The sequence below is a fragment of the Stegodyphus dumicola genome, chromosome 3 (genome assembly GCF_044657685.1).
Source record: "Stegodyphus dumicola isolate Sdum_Otavi_A_Nest chromosome 3, ASM4465768v1".
NCBI lineage: Eukaryota > Metazoa > Arthropoda > Arachnida > Araneae > Eresidae > Stegodyphus > Stegodyphus dumicola.
In genome coordinates, this window is record NC_140770.1 from 227,385,564 (window position 1) to 227,408,318 (window position 22,755).

General features: G+C 33.9%; 1 protein-coding gene across 5 annotated transcripts in view; it reads right to left on the reverse strand.

Moving 5' to 3' along the window:
* The window catches only part of Nup75 (nuclear pore complex protein Nup75), a 120,874-nt gene that overhangs the window by 59,466 nt on the left and 38,653 nt on the right, over window positions 1–22,755 (reverse strand). For all 5 annotated transcript variants that reach the window (XM_085813878.1, XM_085813876.1, XM_085813877.1 and 2 more), the window contains exons 9-10: window positions 16,386–16,511; window positions 6,048–6,170 (exon numbers count right to left, since the gene is read on the reverse strand). In XM_085813878.1, coding sequence (XP_085670004.1) covers window positions 6,048–6,170; window positions 16,386–16,511 — 249 coding nt within the window. The remainder of the gene's footprint in view (window positions 1–6,047; window positions 6,171–16,385; window positions 16,512–22,755) is intronic.

A 22,755-nucleotide genomic window follows, 5' to 3' on the forward strand; every position in this document is an offset into this window, starting at 1 on the left:
ATGATTATTGAGAAAATTAAAAGAAACAAAAGTAAAAACACATTTTGAGAATATAATACTTCTTGTTTAATAAATTCATGTAGTGTAAACCATTTAAGCAGAAATAATAATTCTTATGACTCAGTTAATTGTCATACAAATTTTCAAATAACCGTATCTATTATTATTTTCAAAAGCATTTAGTAATGAAAAAGCATAGTATGAGAATGTACATACAAAAAGTGTCCAAAAAGAATGTTACAAATTACAAAAAAATTACAATAACAAAATACAAAAATTTCATAATACCTCAAAATTCTTCAAAATTTTGTCCACCTACCTCAATACATCTTTGCTAGAAGGATTTCCAAGTTGTGAAGGCCTATTCTGGAAGTGCATTTAAAGCTATTTCACAACCTGATTTCACATCGTCAATCATTCTGTAATGATATCCTCTGAGAAGGGATTTCAGACAGGAAAAAATAAATAAAAGAAGTCTGAACAAGCCAAGTTGGGACTATAGGGTGACTAGGGCACCATAGCTGCATTAGATTTGACCAGGTAGCTACTCATGGCAAAAAGCACTGTGACACTGTCAGGGTGAAACCGGATGCGTTTTCTCGAAAACTCATGCTTTTGATATATCTATGCATATTCTAAACGTACTTCAAGGTATATTTTAAGCAAGTCATATATTGTCAAAGTATTATTCAATGTAACAATATGTGTAACTATAATTTGTGTGGGTAATTATAATTGTTATCAAGGTCACCATAAGAAATTTTGTAATATGTATCTTGAACGATATATAAGACACTGTATTTATAAATATGATCAATGCATACTAAATCTGTGAGGTGCCAGTGTGGCCTCCCCCTCCCTCTTGATATCTGGGGCTAGTTAATGGTGGACTATCTAGTTAATGGTGGACGTGGTGCTGTAATGATTAACCAGTATGGTAGAGGCACAGTGCCAATATCACTTGTACTTGTTTTTTAGCCAAAAAGGGCTATGGTAGTTTGTGTCAGTTAACTACAAACGATGTACCACTTTTAAAACTGTATATGTGTATAATCGCCCTGTATTATTTTAAACCAATTAATAAAGAATATACTTGTATGTATCTATATTCCTCACACTTTGAAAAAATGATGGTACCTGGAGCCATCAAATTTTCAAAAACGTAGTCCTCCACCAGAACTTCAAAGATCCACCAGAACAGATAGTCTTCTATGTGAAATTTAGAGTTAACAGTTGTCCCGAGAGGTACAGAAATTCCCAGTGGATGATATCCTTTATGTTAAAAAACACAAATTTCCACTATATTTTTTGGTTGTTGGCCAAAGATTCTTGGCAATAAGCTTCCCATACCCTTTTGTCGTGTGCAAATACTTGGTCACAATCTCGTTTTAGAATATTGAACATGTCAGCCACTAAATGAACATTCATTTGACAGTCTGTTTGCAAAAGTTCTTTCACACACAAGACTTGTGTGCAGCATGGGCTTCATTGTCTTAAAAGCCTGTTTAACCACTGGATAAGTTCCCATTGCAGACTTCCCGAGTTTCACACAAAACTCTACTAGGATGTTTGTCCCACTCACTGCATCACAAGTTATACAAAACACGAAAAAGGGGTTTGCAAAATTGCCCATCCTTCACCTCTAAGAGCTCAGAAACAACTGAGTAAGCACTAGCTCAGCAGTCAGCTAACACTACCACCGAGCCAGTGAATAATAAAATATGCTGCAACATAGTCACTTCAAAATAAAATGTACGACATTACTTTCCAGACAGCCTTGTATAACGAAATGCTAAAATTATAACTTAATTTACTAGATATATAACATCAGCAATTATAATAAATCAATAAAAACACTAGTTCATGCCATTTTGTCTTCATGTAACTATGCCTATACCTGAAAACTTATAAATTATATAACAAATACAAGACAAAATGATGCAACTGAGATTTTAATTTAGCATATTCTGAAGATGAAAATAAAATGAAAAGAGCAACATTTTGAATAGAAGAAAACATTTTGCAATATACATTTTCAATATATAAGCCAGTTTAAATGCTACTACAGTACAAAGTCCAAAATCCGGACTCGTCGAGACTTCAGCTATATCAAAAATTTACAAAAAAAAAAAAAAAAAAAAAAAAAAAAAAAAAAAAAAAAAGCTTAATATTTATTTGTTTACTTTATTGAACATTTCTTTCAATGTAAGTTGTTACATCGTCGTCGGGACTTCAGCTATATCAAAATTAAAAAAAAAAAAAAAAAGGCTTAATATTTATTTGTTTACTTTATTGAACATTTCTTTCAATGTAAGTTGTTTAAGTTGCTTCCACAAAAAATTCAAAAAGTTTCTTTTTTCTTATGTCATATACAGTAGACTTTCCAATGCCATATTCCTTGAAAAATTTTGAGAAGGATATGCCTTTATCCATTTTTTGCAGCAATTTCACGTTTTGTTTAATGAACACTGTTTCGCTTTGTAGATCCTTTGGCAACTCCAGAATTGGAAACTCTTTTGACATAATCGAAAGTTCAAGCTTAGTTTTTAAAAAATTGCCGCGATAATAACAGTCTGCAAAAAATAATAAGCTGAATCAAATTAGAAGATCAGGGAGCATCACAGTCTGCTACATTAATTGAAATGCCTTAGAATCAGTAAAGATAATTTTAACCTAGCTTAATAGCATCCGTTATACATTATTGGCTGCGTATCACAAGATTAGTGACGAAAGCCAAGTTGTTTCGCTTTTTGTCTTGCTCCTATTGCGTACTGAATTAAGCCTGAATTGTATTAGTTTAGTTATTTACTATACCTATGTTTATTTCTCACACATACTTCAAACTAATCTGAGCCCTGAATAAATATTGAACTTCCACATATACTTAAGGCCTTTGTCTAGGGCCCACACTCGATGCCACCTGCATACTTGCCAACCTATGACACTAAAAAATCCGGAGATTTTTAAAGAAATCAGGAGAATTTTCATAATGTTAAAAAGACTTTAAATGATAAAAATATAGTTTTTAATAATGAATTAACTTTAAATAGTTACTAATTCTTAAATGCAAGCAACACAAAAATACCTTACACATAAAAAACATTTTTATTACTTGCATTGTTTAAGAAAACAACAACAAAAAAAAAAAAAAAAAAAAAGACACTTTAATCAGTTTTCGTACAAATGTTATGAACAGATTTTGCTTTCGTTAAGAAAGGAACTTCATAATTTTGTTCATAACAATTGCCACGAAGGCCTGCTTTCGCTAAGAAAAGTTTTTCTAATGTGTCATCACTAATATTAGATCTAAATTTAGTCCTCGTTTTCGCAACAACACTGGAAATCCACTCACACTCTGCATTAAAATGGGCAATTGTCAAAATGGCCAACATAATTCTAGACAGTTCACCATATTTTAAAATTCTATCAGCACCTTTCAGTTTTCCAATTACAACTCCACTGGGTGTCAGTCCTAGTTGATTTTATAACTTCATCCAAGTTTTCTAAACTGCAAAATTGTGACTGCAGTATTTATCAGTGGCAACACTAATATCATAATCTTTCATGACTAAATGAAGTAACACAGGAAATCTGTTCAAAAAGTACCTTATATCAGAAAAAGATGCATTTGCTAGAGCAGAAACATCAGCAACTTTATACTCGAAAGAAGTAACGGATATTGTTCAGAGAACAGCCTTAATGCCAAAAAGGAAAGAAACAGCTTATTATGATAGACCACGTTATGGTTGTCATCTGATGACGTACTTCCTCTAGGAGGGCAGCATGACACTTTTCACCTGCTGAAGGGATTATCCGTAGTAATATCTAACATGAAGATAAAACTTATTTTTGTGTTCTTCTGAAAGTTCTTCCACTACTTTTGTAGTTGCAGCTCCTATTACCAAATAATTTTTCTCCTGATTTTCTAGTTCATTATAAATCACATCATATATAGAATTAGAAGACAAAACACACACTGGTTTTACAAACTTTGATAAAATGTCTTTAAACAGATCATAAAGCATTGATTGCAAAACATGAATTAATGGAATTCTGCTTTGTATAACTGTCTTAAGAACATCGAATGATGGCAAAATGAATTGTAAAATAAAGCAAAAAGCTTTGTTAAGGTCCGAAGAAATAAACATAAATATTCGTTCTTCACAAGATAAACTTACAGTAATTGGAAAATGTTTCATGTGTTGAGCAATTTTTTTATTTTGATAGAAATTTGTATGAGTTTTATGCTTATATTTTGCAATATTATTTTGAGAACTGCCAGTTTAATTGCTGAATGGTGCAGAAATTACTTTATTTTTCTCAAACCTATTTTTAAAAATGGAAGTAGTAACTACATCTCCATTTACTTTAGGCATACCTGCCAACCTCTAAAGATAAAAATTCAGAAGATTTCTCCAAAATTCAGAAGAACACGAAGATTTGACATTAAAAAAATAACAATTTATACAAATAGAAAAAGAAAATTGTACTTACATTAGTAAATCTCAATTAAGTAGTAACTAAAAAAATTTATTAGGAAACATAAAACAAGAACTTAATGTTACACAAAAAAATTATTGCAATGAATTTAGAGTGCATCTTTTGGCTTTAGCCAAAAATTCTTTGGAAAATTTCCTGTCATAACAATTAGTTTCCTCATAACATTTAGCAATTAAAATGCTTTCTAGAGTTTTTGGTGAAATTGAAGAACGAAACATAGTTTTGTCTTTCTTCACAACACTGAAGACTCTCTCGCACTCAGCATTACTGTGTAGAATGACATCGGCATCCGAATTCGTAGCCGAATTTGAAAAAAATCATCCACTTTCTTTGACGTTGTCGAAGCCGAAGCATCAACTTCATGCTTTTTAGACTTAACATGCTTCACAATGTTGCTTCTTCCACCGTGACTTATTATGAAGTCACACACGTTGCAAAATGCATAGTTATTTCCTTTGAAGGATTCTTTAATTGTTGGAAATTCGGCTTTGTAGGCAGGCCGAAAATATTCAGAATACGTTTTTTTTAACGCATTTCGTAACAACGACGTATTAAGAAAATTCGTAGCATGTGCAAACAAAAAAAAAAAAACAGAATGCGACAATCCACGCTTGCTGAGTCCGAGCTGAGTAATTCCCTTGCTGCTGAAGGGAACGCGAAAAAATAATCTGGCGCCCACAAAGAAAAGAGTGGGAGAAACAAGTTCAGCACATTGGATTGGTTGGTTAAGCGGCGAGTTGGGAGAAACCGCAGGTTACTGGATTCGAAGTAGTCGGTAGTTAGTAGTAAAACACGATACAATTGGCAAAAATCGCTGAATTGGCGAAAAATTCTAAAATTTCGAAAAAAATCACTAAAAACACTTGAAAAAGGAAAAAAAATCGTAAAAAATAGATTACGATCGTAAAATCGTAAAGAAAAACGCATTTTCGTAAAAATTATGAAAAATTCATAAAAGTTGGCAGGTATGCTTTAGGTATTTTATAATTTTCAATACAGCCTTTTACCTTAACTCTCGAAGCATTTACTTCTTTAAAAAATGCAAGAAGTGGGTTCCATTAATTGAGGATTCTAGATAAGCATTTCTTTAAAGACAGTCAGCGTGTACACACATTTCAAAATTTTTCTCATTTCAGTATTATGCAGCTGTTGGGAACGGTTTCAATTTTTCCTTCCTTTTAGAACTCCTTTCAAGATAATAATAAATATCAACAATGTGTTCATCCACATTTACTCGTAAAGAAGCTGCCCCTTTTTCAGCTGCTAAATTTAAGAGGTGACAGGTGCACCTCATAATCTGCAAATCTGAATTTTCCTTTCTTAAACTATGTAGCACTCACTCACACATAGTCCTGACATCTACATAGTTAAATTCAGAATGAAGCAGAACATTAAGATGATTTGGGTATAGGCAAATGTAAGCTCTGCGTAAGCACTTTAGACAAAGTCAATTGAAAAAACTATAATTTACTTTTACAATAAAAGAAATTTGTTTAAATAACTACTACTTCAAAGAAAGCATCTACAGAAAATATAATATATCTTACTTTGCATATTTCTTCCAGACCAACTTCGGAAGAGAATTCACCTCTCTGAAGCCTTGCTTTACATTCTTCGTGCCAAAGCGTCCACCTCATACGAAATTCATTTAGTGATATTCCAGTTGAAGGCTAAAATGCAAACATATAACAATTACAGGAAAAACTGCAAAGAAAATAAAAAATCTCAATATCATTCATAATCATACACAGCAATAAACACTCAATATTTATTTTTGGGACATTCTTCAAAAAATAAAAATTCAATAATTTTTTACATAAATTATTAATGCTTATTTAAATTATTTAAATAAAAAGTGAAGTAGTAGTAGATTTTCTGGGTGCATAACCTGAGAAGTTATTTGCATCATGCACATGATAGATTATTAAAAAACTATTCAATATAAAATCAAATGAGGTGATAAAATGTTGACCAAGTGATAAGATGAATAAGGACATAAAAATTAGTTAACAGAATTCATATGTAACATAGCGGTAAAACTATAAGACACATTGAAACACACAGTATTAAAATAAAAGCCCACAACACAAAAAATAAATGAAATTAAATAATACAGACCCATTTCTTTCAAGCATTCAAATAAATTGGTATTGATCTCTTTTCCGATTATACGGTCAAGAGGCAAGTCACAATCATTAAAATGCTTTAATCAAAATCTGTTAAAATATGGACACAGTGTTAAAAAAAACAATGAACAGACAGAACACAAGTACAGTTAGGATACAGTGGCTCACTCACTACTTTTGGAAGGTAATTGCGAGTGATTCGTGAGTGACCATTTCTGTGATGGATTTATATTTTCTTCTCATTTCTTGCATTCTTTCAGCATTCCACCCTAGGTTTTAAAATGTCTTATTATTAACCTGAACACTCCAGTAGCTGCCATTTCTTTAAAATTCTGTCTAATATCAGATCTTGTGTCTAAAAAGGGAACAGGTCTGCTAGATACTTCCAAGGCATTCTTTTCCCTTTATTCCAATGTGTCAGGGCACCCAGAAACAAAGAACATCATGACCTTTACTCTTTAGGATGCTATTTAAGTTTAGAACTTCAAAAACAGATAAATTGTTGTTTCCAGAAAAACTCTGCAGTGAACTTAAGGCACTAAGTGAGTCCGTATCTATAATAAATCTTCTATGGTGCTGCCTTGAAATGAAAGAAACAGCCCAGTAAGCAGCAGCTAATTCAGATGCAAAAACAAAACAAGGCTTGAACAATCTGAGACCTTTTAATATGATTTCTGATCAAAAAGGCACCACCAACATGGTCACAAGTTTTCGAATCTTCTGTAAATACGGGTAAATACCTGCTGTACTCATTTCTGTGATCCAAAAAGAGCTGCAAATACAACCTTTAAGAAATTCAATTCTTTAAGGAATTTGAAAATATTTTATCATTTGGACACTCACCCCAGAGATGTTGTATTCCTCAACCAATAACCGACACCTTTTCAAAAAGGTAGGAATACAGGAAGGTCTTGCTTGGAAAAGATCAACTGAATCATATATATAGTACAAGCGATCATACAGGATGTTTAGGCTTAGCTAATATATTAAATAATAGCAAAGAGACAGCTGTTCACACCTTAACTGAAGTCTCAGAGTAATCTATGTACAAGCTCTGCAGGGGTGATGTTCAGAGAGCTCAGAACAATTGCATAATGCCCGACGGTGAACAGGATCAAGTTTTAGTAATGCTGATTGATATGAAGATCCATACACCATCCATATTCATAGTCCAACTTGAATACAAGTTGTACACATGAGGTAAGGGTGAAACAAACACCTCAAACACGAGGTAAGTGTGAAAGCTCTATATGGATATAGGCGTGAGAGCCCTTCAGTTTAGATCCGTTGTTACTTACATGGATGATTTTATTATTCCAGTGCAAAATGAGAAAGTTTAGAAAAATTAAAACGTGTTTTAGAAGTAGCCAACGAATACAGTTTGGTGATCAATTTTAGGAAACACCATTTTTTTAAAAGAAAAATAGAATTTCTTGGGTATATTATTGAGGATGGTAAAATTTGCCACTCTTCTGGAAAAAAAAAAAAAAAAACAGAGCCATTCAAAATTTCTCGAAACTCAAAAACCTTAAGCAAATTCAGAGTTTCTTGGGTCTTATGAGACATTCCAGAAAATTTATTGCCATCCATTTGAAAATAGCCAAACAACTAAATGACCTTCACAACAGAGTGAAATTCAAATTTGGGACTCAACAAAAAGAGGCATTTAGCAAATTGAAAGAACTTTTATCGACAAGCCCTGTTCTTCAGATTTTCAAACAAGCAGCACCACTAGAACTGCATACAGACGCAAGCAGTTGTGGTTTCAGCCTTGTTTTGCTATAAAAGTCCGATGACTGACAGTTACACCCCATTTATTTCACAAGTAAAGCGCAAACATCCAACAAGAGAAGCTATATGATTACGATCTCAAACTTTTAGCTATAATGGAAACTCTAAAGAAATTCAGAAATTACCTTTTGGGATCTAATAAATCCCAAAAGGTAATTTCTATTGCAATGAATTATTACTATTGCAATGCCTTCCAGAAGACCATATTCAAGAAATATTTAATTCCTAAAGCGGCGAGATGGGCGTTACTTTTAGCAGAATTGGACTATGGAATCGTTCACAGATCTGGGCCGCTAATAAAAGCACGCAGACATGTTTAGTAAAAAGAGTGTTATGATAGTTACCTATTCTCAGAGAGAAGTTACTGCCAAAATCGTAGCTGTGCAGAGAAGTTAATGAGCATCTCCAGTTATAACAATCCTTAGTCGAGCAAAGATTCAAGGAAGAGTACACAGTTAAAAATAACGTATTATACAAATTTGACAGTGGTCACGAATTACTTGTGGTACCTGAAGCATTGGAACTAGAAATCATATGTAGTATCCACAACAAGGGACTTTGCAGTGTCTAAAATGGAAGATCTGCTGAAAATGGACTTTTCTATTCCTAACATTAGAAGACAAAACTGAACAAGTAATCGCAAACTGTATAGAGCACTGTATAGAGCACGGGTTCTCAACTCGCAGGCACTATGTCGCCCGCCGATCATTTAACACATGCCCATTGCTTTGTGATCACAATAAAAATGTTTTAGTTTGTTTTAAATTCTATGCGAGTTATAAGTTTTCTCATTTTTAATGAAATAGAAATTCCGTCCAACACAGATACCAGCATAAAGCAAAATGCAACTGACCTCCTCTTTTATGCACATGTACTCTATCCAAATATAAATTCACCTTAAAAATGTAAATGATGCCAGCGGGCCAACAGATGTACTAGAATGTGCTCTTAGGAACAAAAAGCTTGGGAACCCCTGGTGTAGAAAGTATTTTATGTGACAAAATACGAGGTAAGGGTGAAAGTTTGCTAAATCCCATTCCAAAAGATAGTACAGTCAAGTACCGTAAATCTGCCGACCTGAAATCCGCATTGCCTCTCAAAATATAAACATTCAGTTTATAGGTTCCAGAAACCGCAACATTGAGTATGAAATATCAGAGAAAAAATACTTACAAATAATGACGTCATAATTACCAAATAATAATTAGTCATAACGGAAATATCAAATTATTGACATCATGATAAAAGTTCTTTCTCCTCTAATCTGCATCAAGGTAAGAAAGCAGACGATTCACTCAACTCTTCTTTCAAGTTCACGATTCAAGTTGTTGTATTTTCTGAGCTTTGTTATTTCACGAGATTACTTAAAGCTGCCTTTTTTTTTTTTATTCGGATATTTTGTGGATAAATTAAGAATATTTTTTTATTTCAGCCCTTTTTAATACAATTACAGATTAGAAACACACTCATGATTTTATTGCTTGTAACATTGAAAAATGTAAACAAGTTGCATTGACGGTAATGCAAAAAGTGCAAATTCTTCAAAAGATGGAGACAGGTGCTACTCCTTGGTTTATAGCAGAATCATACGGAATTGTGATATGATTGTGTATGATATACGGAAAAATAAAGAAAAGCTGTTGAAATTTTACAGCAACTGTGATTCTAACACCAGAATCCGAAACCGGAAATCTTTGCATGAGGCAAAATCGGCAAACCTCGATGCTGTGTATATATAATACAATGAATAATATATCGTATTTGAGGGCATATAAGACGCACCCTTATTTAGAAAGCCATACACAAGGAAAAAAAATTTCAATAGTCCGAAACAATCATTGAATGCAATTACCAAACATACTTTTATTAAGGAAAATTAACAAACGGCAAGCTGTTTTGAACATATGTAAATTTCAATAATGAATAAATGAATAAATGAATAAACGGCAAGCAATCAAACATAATACAAAATAAAGCAGAAACAATGCAGAAACATTCACTTTGGCATAGCTTAAACGCTCCTAGTTTATACTGAATTGTTTAGCTTAATCTCTTGTTTCCTGTAGTCATATTTTCTAGGGTATTTTTTTAAAACAAATAGTTTTAAGCACCGATACCGACACGTTTATACACAGTAGCACCGATACCAACATGTGTGTAGACTGAGTCAAAGAAAGTCTATGTAAAGAAGGAAAAGCTCCATAGACGTAATGTGACCGTCGAACCTGTTTGAACTTCAACATCAGCTTCAAGCTTTGGCGCTTTCTTTTTGGCGACAGATATTTCACGCATGCGCAAAATAATTATGACAGATGTAGAAAAAGTTATGTGTGTCTAGACCTTTATCTGGGCTAAAAATAGCATTCAGTATTGAAAGTTAACCTGTGTCCTTCACGTATAAGACGCAGGTAACTTTTTTGACACCAAATTTAGGAAAAAAAGTACATCTTATATGCCGTCAAATACAGTAATCAAACTTATATATGTAATAATAATTTAATGCATATAATAAGTTATTGCAATAATGTATATAATAATTTAATTAAATGTATCTAATACGCCTTATTTATTTTGCACTTTTAGTCTGAATATTATGATTTATCATTTCTGTCCTGAAATCTGCATAATCCTAAAATCCGCACAACCTCCCAAGCTTTGCGGTTCCAAGCTTTGCGGATTTCTGGAATTCTACTGTATCCCTTTGAGCACTTTTCACATTCATTTTATAGGACCATTACCTTTGACAAATAAGATCTGCAATCATATCTTGACCACTGTCGATGCATTTACAAAGTTTATGTGACTCTACCCAGTGACGTCTACATCAGGTCAAGGTACACTTAAAAATCTGAAACCACAACAATCGAATTTTGGCAATCCCTCGAGAATAATAACCAATAAAGGCACAGCTTTTACCTCTAAAGACTACTGTACTCAAGAAAAGATCCAGCACATATTTATAACTACCAATGTTCCAAGAGGGAATGGGCAGGTTGGAGGAATTCCTCTGACCCCGATTCCATTCCTATCCAAATTGTCCACAGAAGATCCTACCAAATGGTACAAATAATGTTGAAGATGTACAATGAATACTGAACAGCACTAAGATCAGAAGCACAAAGAGCTACCCGTTTCAGCTCCTCACTGGAGAAATTGAGAGGACTTAAAGATTATTGAAATTCTTGAAGAAAGAAATATGATGAAAGATCGAGAAAATGTGAGAGGAAACAGGCAAAAACATTCAAAAAATTCAGGAAGAGAACAGAAAAACATACAAGAAAAAGTGGCACGGGTGTACAATGCGAACGACTTAGTGGCCATACAACGAACAGAATATAGAGGCAGTCTAAAGTTAAAGCCAAAGTTCTTTGGTCCGTAATGCGTAACAGTGAGAAAAGGCAGACTGATCCAGGTGGAAAAAGAACATAGCATGAAGGTCCTGGCTGTACAACCACAGCAGCTGATCATATGAAGCCTTGGACTTTACAACTGAACTGTGCTATTCCTCTGCCCCTTCTTTTATTATTATTATTTTTCATTTATTTACTTTCAGATGCTGTCCTGATGTACCAGTGTCGCTAATTTGTGTTTTTGAGGACGAAAACAAGAGTTAGATGCTGAATCTGTAGGAACCATTAGTTCCACAGCTACCAGAGGGCACTACCTGACAGAGTGAGGCAGTTAACGAGAAGGTGGCGGTTACAGACCTTTCAGTTTAGATTTAATTCTATGAGCGCAAGCAGACGCCTTGTAAACACATAAAGTGACGCTAACCCGTCCTTGCATTCAACTAGCACGAGGATACGCTAAGCCACTGTTATATTCCAATTTAATCTGTAGTTTTTTACGTTGTTAAATGTTCTGTGGCATGACAAAAAGGACTCCTCATTATTTACCGAGTAGCATCACCTTCAATTTCCCCATATATATATATACATATAGATGTAGTATTATTGTTGGTATGTCAATAAAACTTGGTGGGAGAGGTGGCCTAGTTGGCAAGAAAAAATGAAACCAATCACTTTTTATTCATGGCGACAACAGTTGCATGACAAACACAGCTCGAAGGTACTGCATTGTAGATGAAATAATGGAGTTGCAGATAGATATGCTGAGTTCAACATATAATTTATTCATGGACACTTTTGAACATCTTTTCAATTACATCTTAATTTCTTACAACATATCCTTGATTGATACAGCACAATGGGTGCAATCTGCACCCCACAATTTATATAAAATGCAAACATATTTTTTAATAATAGAAAGAAAGTTTAGCGAAGCAAGAGATGTGGCTTATTCAGGAACAAGCAAGCAGCAAATGAGCAACGTAGTAAGTACCTAGAACTATTTATAATTTTGGACCACTTTGCTTTTATTCTGAGCAGCAATTGGGCAAAAGTCTACAGCAATATGTGACAAGTGAACATCAAAAGTGTGACATCAGTGCAGAAACAAGGGGGGTTTTCTTTTAATTCAAATTAGAAATTTAAAGGTGTATTGCCAATTAAATTTTATATTTTACATCACTACCTCACATTGAAAATGCAACACCAAGAAGGAGAGGACCCAAAAATTATGCAAATTTCAGGGTAGACGCATGTCAGTGAGTTACACGAATGATGTGAAATATGCAGCTCTTCTCCAGTGCACACTGAAGATTTAAGGGAAGGAACCCGCAAAATGTTTTCGCAAAATGTTTGGAAATTTTCGCACCGTTATTTCTCCTAGGGAAATCCTTGCAAAAAATTTGTTCCTGTCTCAGAAGATGCATGCAATAGCACAGAATGACAGGCCGTTGTCAACAGAGGCAGTTCCAGCAGACAGATCAATTTACGAGGGTCATGGTGATTGGACTGAGACTGGTCCAACAGCAAATCTCAACTGTCACACACCTGGAAGCATTCACAGTGCACCAGCTGGGGCAACAATGGTTGGAACAAGGAAATGCACATGTTCGAGATCTGCCGGTGCAGCCACTCCTCCATTCGAGGAGTGATGTCAGCAAGCGTGGATTGACGAATCCAACCACAAGCCACTCCTACCTCCATTCTGCAGCATGTTCCAGACACCCTGGATGTTCCCATATCAACCAGAACCATTTGCAGCTGATTGGTGGCTAATGGCCTGCACTTGTGGCATCTGTTAAGAAGACCGCCACTGACTCCACATCATAGACACCAATATCTACAATGGTGCTAGGGTTGAACAATGTGGACAATGGAATGGCACAGGGTTGTGTTCTTGGATGAGTAACGCTTGTTTCTCCAGTGATAGTTGCCATGTACAAGAGTGGCATCCATGTGGAAACAGGTCCTATCACACAGCAATTGTAGAATGCCCCATCACGCGACGATGAGGGATCATGGTTTGCGTACGATTCTTTAGTTCATATTCAGGGCATTATGAAGACCCAATAATATGTAGATGATGTGCTCCACCCCGTGACACATCCCTACATTCAGGGAGTGCCCATTGCCTTTTATCAGCAGCACAACACCGGAACACGCACTGCTCACATCAGCCAACATCCTCTGTAAGGTGTACATATGCTTCCCTGGCTACCGTTCTCTACTGATATCTCACCAATCAAACAAATAACAAATGGATTTTCAATGTATTGTAGTGCGTATATACATACACACACACTACACGATACTATATATATATTTAAACATACAATACAGTGCATCTGTACCTCATACACAAATATATATATAAATAATGCTATTTATATATATATAGTACAAAGGCTGAGATCCATAATTGATGGAATTTTGGCAATTCCAAATTTTAGACCATCTGCATTTAGAGCAAAGGGAGTTAACTGTTTCTGCAATACAGTAGAACTCCAATTACCCGAATCAATTGGGACTGGACCCCATTCAGATAATAAAAAATTCAGATAATTGGATTTTTCTTTAAGAAAGGGTCTACGTACACTAATTAATTACTGTATGTTGAAAATGGAAGGGAAAAAAACTATTTTTAAAGAAAAAGTGGTTTTAATTAATTAAAATGAAAAAGCAACACTTTTACATACATATTATATAGCATGCTGTAGAGTACTTATAAGTGCAGAATGTCATTGCTTGCTGAACAACTCGGTGAAAGAAAACTGTTTGACTGTCTTCATCCGTTTTTGAGCAGCCAAATCACGCATCTGCTTGACAATGAGAAGTTGCATGTAGCCTCACTCTTAATTTTTATAGTCTTCATTTTTTGATTATTCTGAAAGTGATTCGGATAGCAATTCAGATAACCATTTGGATAAGTAGCGATTCGGATAATTGGAGTTGTACTGTACTATCAATAGTATTTTCAGCAAGAGTTTTCCTAATTGCAACCCCCAGCTAATTTTTCCCCCCTGTGGCCAAATATGGAAACATCATGCAAAAAAATTGTTTCGAGTGTTCCTAAACTAAAACTGGAAAGTTGTTTTCAGTTATATATCAAATAAAATAGCATTCAGCTTTTATAATACACTCGAAAGTCGTTAATTCGGACACCCATAATCCGGAATGATCTATAACCCGGACCTCAAAGTTACAAACATTCTGCGCATGCGTCGTAAGACCTTTACGGCTGCGAATATGCGTGTGCGCATGTGCATAATACATTTACGCATGCGTGTTTAATGTATAACGGAGGGTATAAGCTAAGCTAAAATTATCTAATTCAGTTAATGTTGCAGATTGTGTTGTTCCTTAATCTTCGAATTGGATCCGGCTTATTATTTTTTGCAGACTGTTAGAGCAATTTTTAAAAGTAAGCTTGAACTTTCGATTATGTCAAATAGAATTTCTGATATATATTTACTAATATGTAAAGGATCTACAAAGCGAAAGTATGTTTCGAAGTTCATTAAACAGAGAGTGGAATTGCTGCAAAAAATGGATAAAGGCATATCCTTTGATTATCTAATCATTCCGAAATATGTTATCAATCACGCTGCTCTGCGGGTGGGGGGGGGGGGGGAACGACGCGGCGCACAATGAATTGGAAGTTGATGTCAGCATTATATCTTCAGAGCAGATTTTTTATTTTATTTCGCTTATAACTCCTTACTAAATGTAGTATTTCATCTCAATGTCCTCCGTCTTTGATATGATTTAAATCAAGTTCCTCGTCATTATAATTCGCTTCCGATGGTGAAGAAAGTGACACAGAGGTTATTGAAAACGAAAAAATTTCGATTGACAAATTAGTCGGTATTCTCGACACAGCAATTATAGGACTTGAACAGCGGGACTTTGTAACTAAACAAGAAAACAGAATTAAAGAGAAAGTATTATCACATGAAACGAAGCAACTTAAACAATTTACATTGAAAGAGATGTTTAATAATAGAATTTCTGCATGCCATCTTAGCAGATTTAAACTGATGATCTATAATCCGGAAAAATCCATAATCCGGAATCGCCGAAGTCCCGACGAGTCCGGATTAACGACTTTTGACTGTAGCTGTTTCATTGCTTTTTATGGAGAAATTTAATATTTATCCCAGTTTTATTGCTTCTTTATATTTGACAATACATGCAATTTCCCGATATCTTTGCTGCTGTCCTCAGCCAACAGGTCTTTGTTGCATGCAGTGCAATGTGCAAGATTTAGATATTTTACTTAATAATTTTAATGCCTAGAAATTATGAAGAATATGAATCTTTAAAGCTGTGGCTTTGTAATTTTAGCCTGTACCTTTCTGCTTATGTGGTTTTATTTAGTGCCAAACCTCAGCATTGATGCAAACAACTAGATGGCAGTAACCCGAACAATATTTAAAGCTTATTAACAAACAAAAATGAATAACTATTTTGTACATAAGGAATATAATAATGTGCTCGATACCAAATTGGTGCAATTTTCTGATTTCTTTACTTTGTCACTATGTACATAGAGAAAAAATTGTTACTCTGAAACTGAAAATATTAAGTACAGGCACCCATATAAAATTAAAACAATACATACCGCATACATGGGCATATTTCTGAGCAATTCATCAAGGCTAAGAAAATCCTCTCTTTGAAATTTGGGGTGCAAAGACATTAATGATCTAGCTGATATAATTTTTCCTTGCAGTAAAAACTGGATTATCTAAAAGGAAAAAAAAAAAAAAAAAAACACTTTATACTTTTCTAGAAGTTAATATTTTTTAAAAAATACACAAAAACATATCCGGAACAAATCCGGAAACATTGCTTTGAAAAGCTCTTTGGAATGATCCGAAACAGAAAGCGGTAGATTGTGTTCAATTAAAAACTGAACAAAATAGCATTGGGCTATAGGACCTGTTTCGTCATCTTTTATTAAGAAATTCATTATTTCTTTAGATTTTACAGTGCCAAGTTCATTATGGTTTTGAGAAAAAACATGCCGTTTACAGTCATCTTTTCCGCCATGTACAACTGAGAAATCTTTGTTGCATACACTGCAGTCTGTGTGATTCACAGAAATTTTGGATGCTTTAATGCATGGAAATTCTGAGGAATACGAATCTTTAAATTTCCGCTTTGATAATTTTTACTTCTTCGTTCGAGGTAGCGTTATTAAAAAAAAACTCCCACCTGAATCACAGTTCACAAGACACACGCTAAGCTCTCGCCGTAATCCAAACAATGAAGCCGAAGGCAGGCTAAACACGCAGCAGCAACTAACCTGGGAGACAGACAAAGTAGACAGATGTTGCGGGGGAACTACTGACAAGTCATTAGCGGTTGGAGTTACTGATCTATGATTAGCTATTCTTCAAAACCAGCAACGCACTCAACACGTGATATATGATGACACAAGTATTCAGCCAATCATCGGATGAATTAGTTGGTTCCGTTTTGCGTACTGGTTCTCCTTCTCTGTGTAAAATCTGTAGTTTTTTCCATACTTTTCATAGCTCGTAGTTTTTCTTGAATTTCCATAGAAACTACGGAGAATCCGTAGTAGTTGGAGTCTACGTAGGAACTCTTTTCAACTTACAAAGCTGATAGCTATTTACATTCTCTAGCTTCCTCGAAGGGTCACTCGAGCTACCATCACCTTGTCCTCAAGGACATCATTATCCTGAATTTTTTTCACCCAGTTTACCCTGGCCTTATCCTTTCCCTCATTTGAGTTAGACTGTATGCTGCTTTTAACCTGAGAACAATTCCTTTTAAAATGTGAAGTTGAGTCACATACAAAACATTTTAAACCTTTCAAGTTACATGTGCTCTTCCGTACACCAGCTATGGCCTCTGACCCCTGGTGACCAGCTAGTTTCTCACACAATGCCTGATTTACATTCTTAGTTTCACTAACTTCCTATGCATGTTAAAGGACTTCCTTTTAGCAGCAAAAAATACATCACACTCTCTTCCGAGCTCTCTTGGCTTGCACCACTAGTCTCCCTGCCTTAACCTATATATACAGCAGTTTCTGTATCAAGGCTCTGGTAGATTTTGTCTGCCACTCCCAACTGATTAAGACCTTCAAAGTCTGTTAGCCTCCTCCCCCTTAATTTCAAATTATTTTTCCAGACCCAAAATCTCTTCCGAATTCCTCTTTGCTTTCCTGAAGTTATTTTCGTTAACATAGGCTCTTTCCAACCTGGAAAAGATATAGTCCCAGCCATTTGCTCTACTCGGAACTTTTAATGTCAGTAAGCTTATTGCTCTGGTTAACTCTTCTACTGATCTTTCCTTCCCATTCTCCCCCCATTCAGATATAGGACTCCTGTTGGAGTAACAATCCTGACTGTCTTTTTAATACTTATTAAAGGCAATTCCTCTGCCTCTAACTTGAATTCCCTTTCTTGCCTTGCCTCCTCCTCCCTGACCTCTCTATCAGCAATAACAACATTCAGCAGATCCTTTGCTATTTGCTCCTCATAGTTGTCACAAGCTAAAATGTTTTCCCTTAAGTCTAAAATTTTATATGTAGGTAATACTTCAACACCAAATTCTTTTGCAAGGGTGATTAGATCAGATTTTCTAGATTTGGTTAAAAATGACATTATGGGAAATTTACGTTCAACTTAATTAGGCCAACGGAAAACATCACCAAATATCCTTACAACAATTATACTTTAAATCTAATCCTTAATTTAAACTGAATCTCAAAATGTGACAAATGAATTAAGTACATATATCATCTAAACCTCAAAGAAGAAATATGTAGATATATATTTAGATACATTTAAGATACTGTAAATACATTTAAGAATTAAAGCAATCACATCTCATAAATTTACAGATCACAAACACTAAAGCATTAATAACCATTCATAACCATAAAATAAAAATGCACTTAAAATTTAATAATTCATATCTCAAAAAGTATTCAAATATGCTGAAATTAAGAGACACATTTCCATAACTTATATATGTAAATAAAATTATACCAAGACCAATGAGCACAATTAATAACAGTTAATTGATCAACTTCATATGTTTTGGCATCTTCAGAATATCGGTAAGCGACTTTAATATCCCTGTATAGCACATAGATCATGTAAGCCTATTTGCAGCTTCCCCCCACACTGATTTTTCTTAAATCGAAGCATATTATCACACTTTTTTGACACCTTTGTGCCTTTCAAACAAGACAAACGAAGCATTAATTGATTGCCATACACCACAAGAACACAGTCTGCACCATTTTCTTTTTGAGAAACTATAGATGTACGCCTTCACATGCACATTTTAATACCATTTTCCCTCAGATACCTTTTTGGCGGTTTCAGCATAGTTTACTTTTCATCGGATTAACACACATAGTTGATTGCATTCACACACATATTTTTAGCACTATTTTTCATCACAAAACCTCTTCGAACACTTGACTTTTTACTGGATTACATACACGATGCTTTTTTTTCCGATTGTAACCTGTAGAATGTTCCCATCTTTCATTTCACATAGAATTTTCAAATTTCTTCAGTCAGCTTTATTGATATCATACCACTGCCACCACTGTGATGTTCTGTTATCTCCGCATCTCCGAACATTGTCTGATTTGTTCACTTATTCCCTTGTGATATGTATATATTGTCGACATTATGAATGAAGCAACAAACTTATTCCGAAGTAATAAACAAGCACGTATTTTGCACTTTTTATATAGAACTAGCAGCTTCGCTGCCAGCCTTCGTCTGGCTTTTAAATGTACCGGAAAAATGGCTGAAGGGAACACCAAATGTTAAATTTAAAAACTACATAGAATTTTACTCAGCAGAACCACTTCATAAAAAAAAAAAGTTATTACGTATAACAAAATTACAATGAAATAAGCAATATCCCTTAATACAAATATTAATTATTCTAATTAAAAAATTAATTAATTTTCCGTTGAAAAAAAAATCATGCAAAACTTTTCAATATCTTACAAACAGTAAAATAAGCAAAAAATAACATGAAAGCAACTCAAAAAACATAAAATTCCGCACAGAATTTTACTCTACAGAACTTTATCAAAAAAATCAATAAAAATGATATATATATATAAAAATGATAATGAAATACGTGAATCTTTTCAAACAGTGACATAAGAAATATGATGAAAAATTCTTGCCAAACCCATATTTCTAAAAGAATGAAACTATTCAAAATGATGCGATTTCATCAAAAATCTATTAACAACAATAAGACAGGAAAATTGTTGCCAAAACCCCACTTTTAAAGATGCGAGATGTGAGAAGTGTACTCTGAAGCTTCATTTAAACAAATTTTTAAAAATACAAAATATTATCATTTTTCCAAAATTCCTTTTGTAAAAGCAGTTGCAAGGATGAAAGTGTAACGTGTCCAAAAATCAAAGAAAAATAAACTTTTTAAGAAAAAATCCCGCTGAAAAGGTGTTAAGCTCCCTTTGTTAAATAAATTCCTATTTAATCGATTTATTGAAACACGAAATTTATTTTTTAAGTTCGTAAAATAACTAAGTGCCTACGTTTCATGACGATGGGAAAATGGAGTGTGTAGAGTAAAATCTCGCTTTCTTATAGCCCATTATGTCTCAAAATGACACGATTTCGTCACAAAACATAAAATTAAAAAAATTCGAATTCGAATTTCGAAAAAAATGCTTCGAGGTGCACTGGCTCTTGTCTAGATGCACCTATGTACCAAATTTCGTAGCCATGGGTCTATTAGCTTACACGCAGCGCGAACGAAAGACACACACACACACAGACTCTTTGTTTTATTATGTGTAGAGATATAGCATTTTTTTGCTGGGTCTACTGAAACACTTATGCTTTCGATTTTTACAACACACTCAAGAAAAAGCCTTGAATATCTCAACTGCATTTCAGTTCAAAAAAGTTCTCACGTCATCCGGATGTGCATGCCACACTCCCCTGTCCCCCTTCTACCCTTGGTTGCCAGATTCTCCTTTCTTTTCTGATTGGGGTGGCTGGCCTTGCCAAATTCTCCAGCAGGGCTAGGTCGGGAGCTCTTCTGAAATCAAGCATGTACATTATGAAAAAAATTAGGACAGTTCTATATCTCCAGTTCTACTGGGCCAATTGACAAAATTCAAATTGCATTTTTCACGCCTCAAAAGCGCGACTTAGGATATATATTAGATTTATATATAGCATTGTTCTAACATAGGTATTTTGACACAAAATCAGACTTTTTTCCGAAATAGCATACCAATGTTTTTCCATATTTCGATTCTACGACTCAAATTATGGCTAGATATTAAATTTTGTAAAATTTGGTGCGAAATTTATGGAGAAATTCTAAAATTTATCTTGCCGAAATTTTTTTAGTTTGGTCAAGAATAATTCACTTGGTGAACTTCTTTATATCATGGCAACCAATTCTCCTTTCTCTTCCATTATGCCTGAGTAGGAAAAAAAAGGCACCTCGTTCCTACCTTTTTACATTGTGCATGAGTGGGAAAAAAAAAGTCACATTGCTCCTACTTCCAAATAATTTTAGCAAAGTGTTTAAACCACATCTGATGTTTTATCGCTTTCAACAAATCCGCCAAATTTCCAAATGCAAAAATATATATATTCACATAAATCTTGGGAAATTTTGAATAAAAATTGTAATTTTTTGGAAGTATGCTTAGAAATACGTCTACTTTAAGATGATGGTAAAAATTTTATAGATAATAATTCAAAATGTTTTCAAAAAATTTATAAAAATTATTTTAAAATACAAATTTTAAAAATAAATCATAAAAAATGATTTAATTATATTTGAAATGAACCTGAATTTCGAAATGTGAAAATGTGTGAAGGATAAAAAAAAAGTTTAATAAAAAAAGAGAGATTAATAAATGTATACCAAACTTAATTAACATTGAGGAGCTAAAATTTCGAGACCTAATTTTTTTAAAAACTACTCGTGCGATTTTTACAAAACTTGCTAGTTTGACATAATTTGAGTCGTAGAATCGAAATATGGAAAAAAAATTGGTATGTTATTACTGAAAAAGTCCAATTTTGTGTCAAAATACCTATATTAGAACAATGCTAGATATAAATCTAACACATATCTAAGTCGCACTTTCAAGACATGAAAAGCGCAAGTTAAATTTTGTCAATCGGCCTCGTAAAGCGGAAGATATAGAACTGTCGACCTTTTTTTTTTTTTTTTTTTTTTTTTTTTTTTTTTTGCGCAGTCTACATGACACCACAGTTTCTACACACCAATATTTAGTCATTAAATAATATTTTGGAGTATTTCAGTTCAAGTACTGTATGGATTACAGTTCTAGACACACTGTATGAAAGAAAGACTAGAATCTAAAACAATACACACAAAATGCAATTTACTTTGAACTGTAAAAAACAAAGTATTTTGATTATCTGCTTTCACACGTTAACTCATTGGTGATTTTGTGAATCAGCAAAAACTGTTTGGTTAATTTTACAGCTCACAGGTAGTTGTTCACAAATAATAAATAGTAAAAAAAAAAGTACTTTATAAAAAATAAGAAATTTAAAAAGAAAAATTTTGATGGCCAATGTTGCAAACAATGGATAATATTCGGTAAAATTACAGTTAAATATAACGTGTATAAATCTACATGCATGATATGCACTTGTGTAATTTGGCTATTCTTGTGTGCAAACTCAAAAATACACCTAAAACATAGAAATTTTCAAAGTATTAAAACTCGGATTTCAGATTATAAAACAAAACCAAAAGCAGTATGACCAGGTTATAAGGCACTTCATGTTAATTAATCCATTTTTATGACCTAATTCTATTTTCTAATTTCTTCCATTTCTATCCCTCACCAGGCAGCAATTAACATCTATTTAAAATGTGGGATTTGAATATTTTAGATATAGAACTTTTGGCAGTGATGTTTGGACATTAACTTTCTACTGCACAGCTCTGCCAGT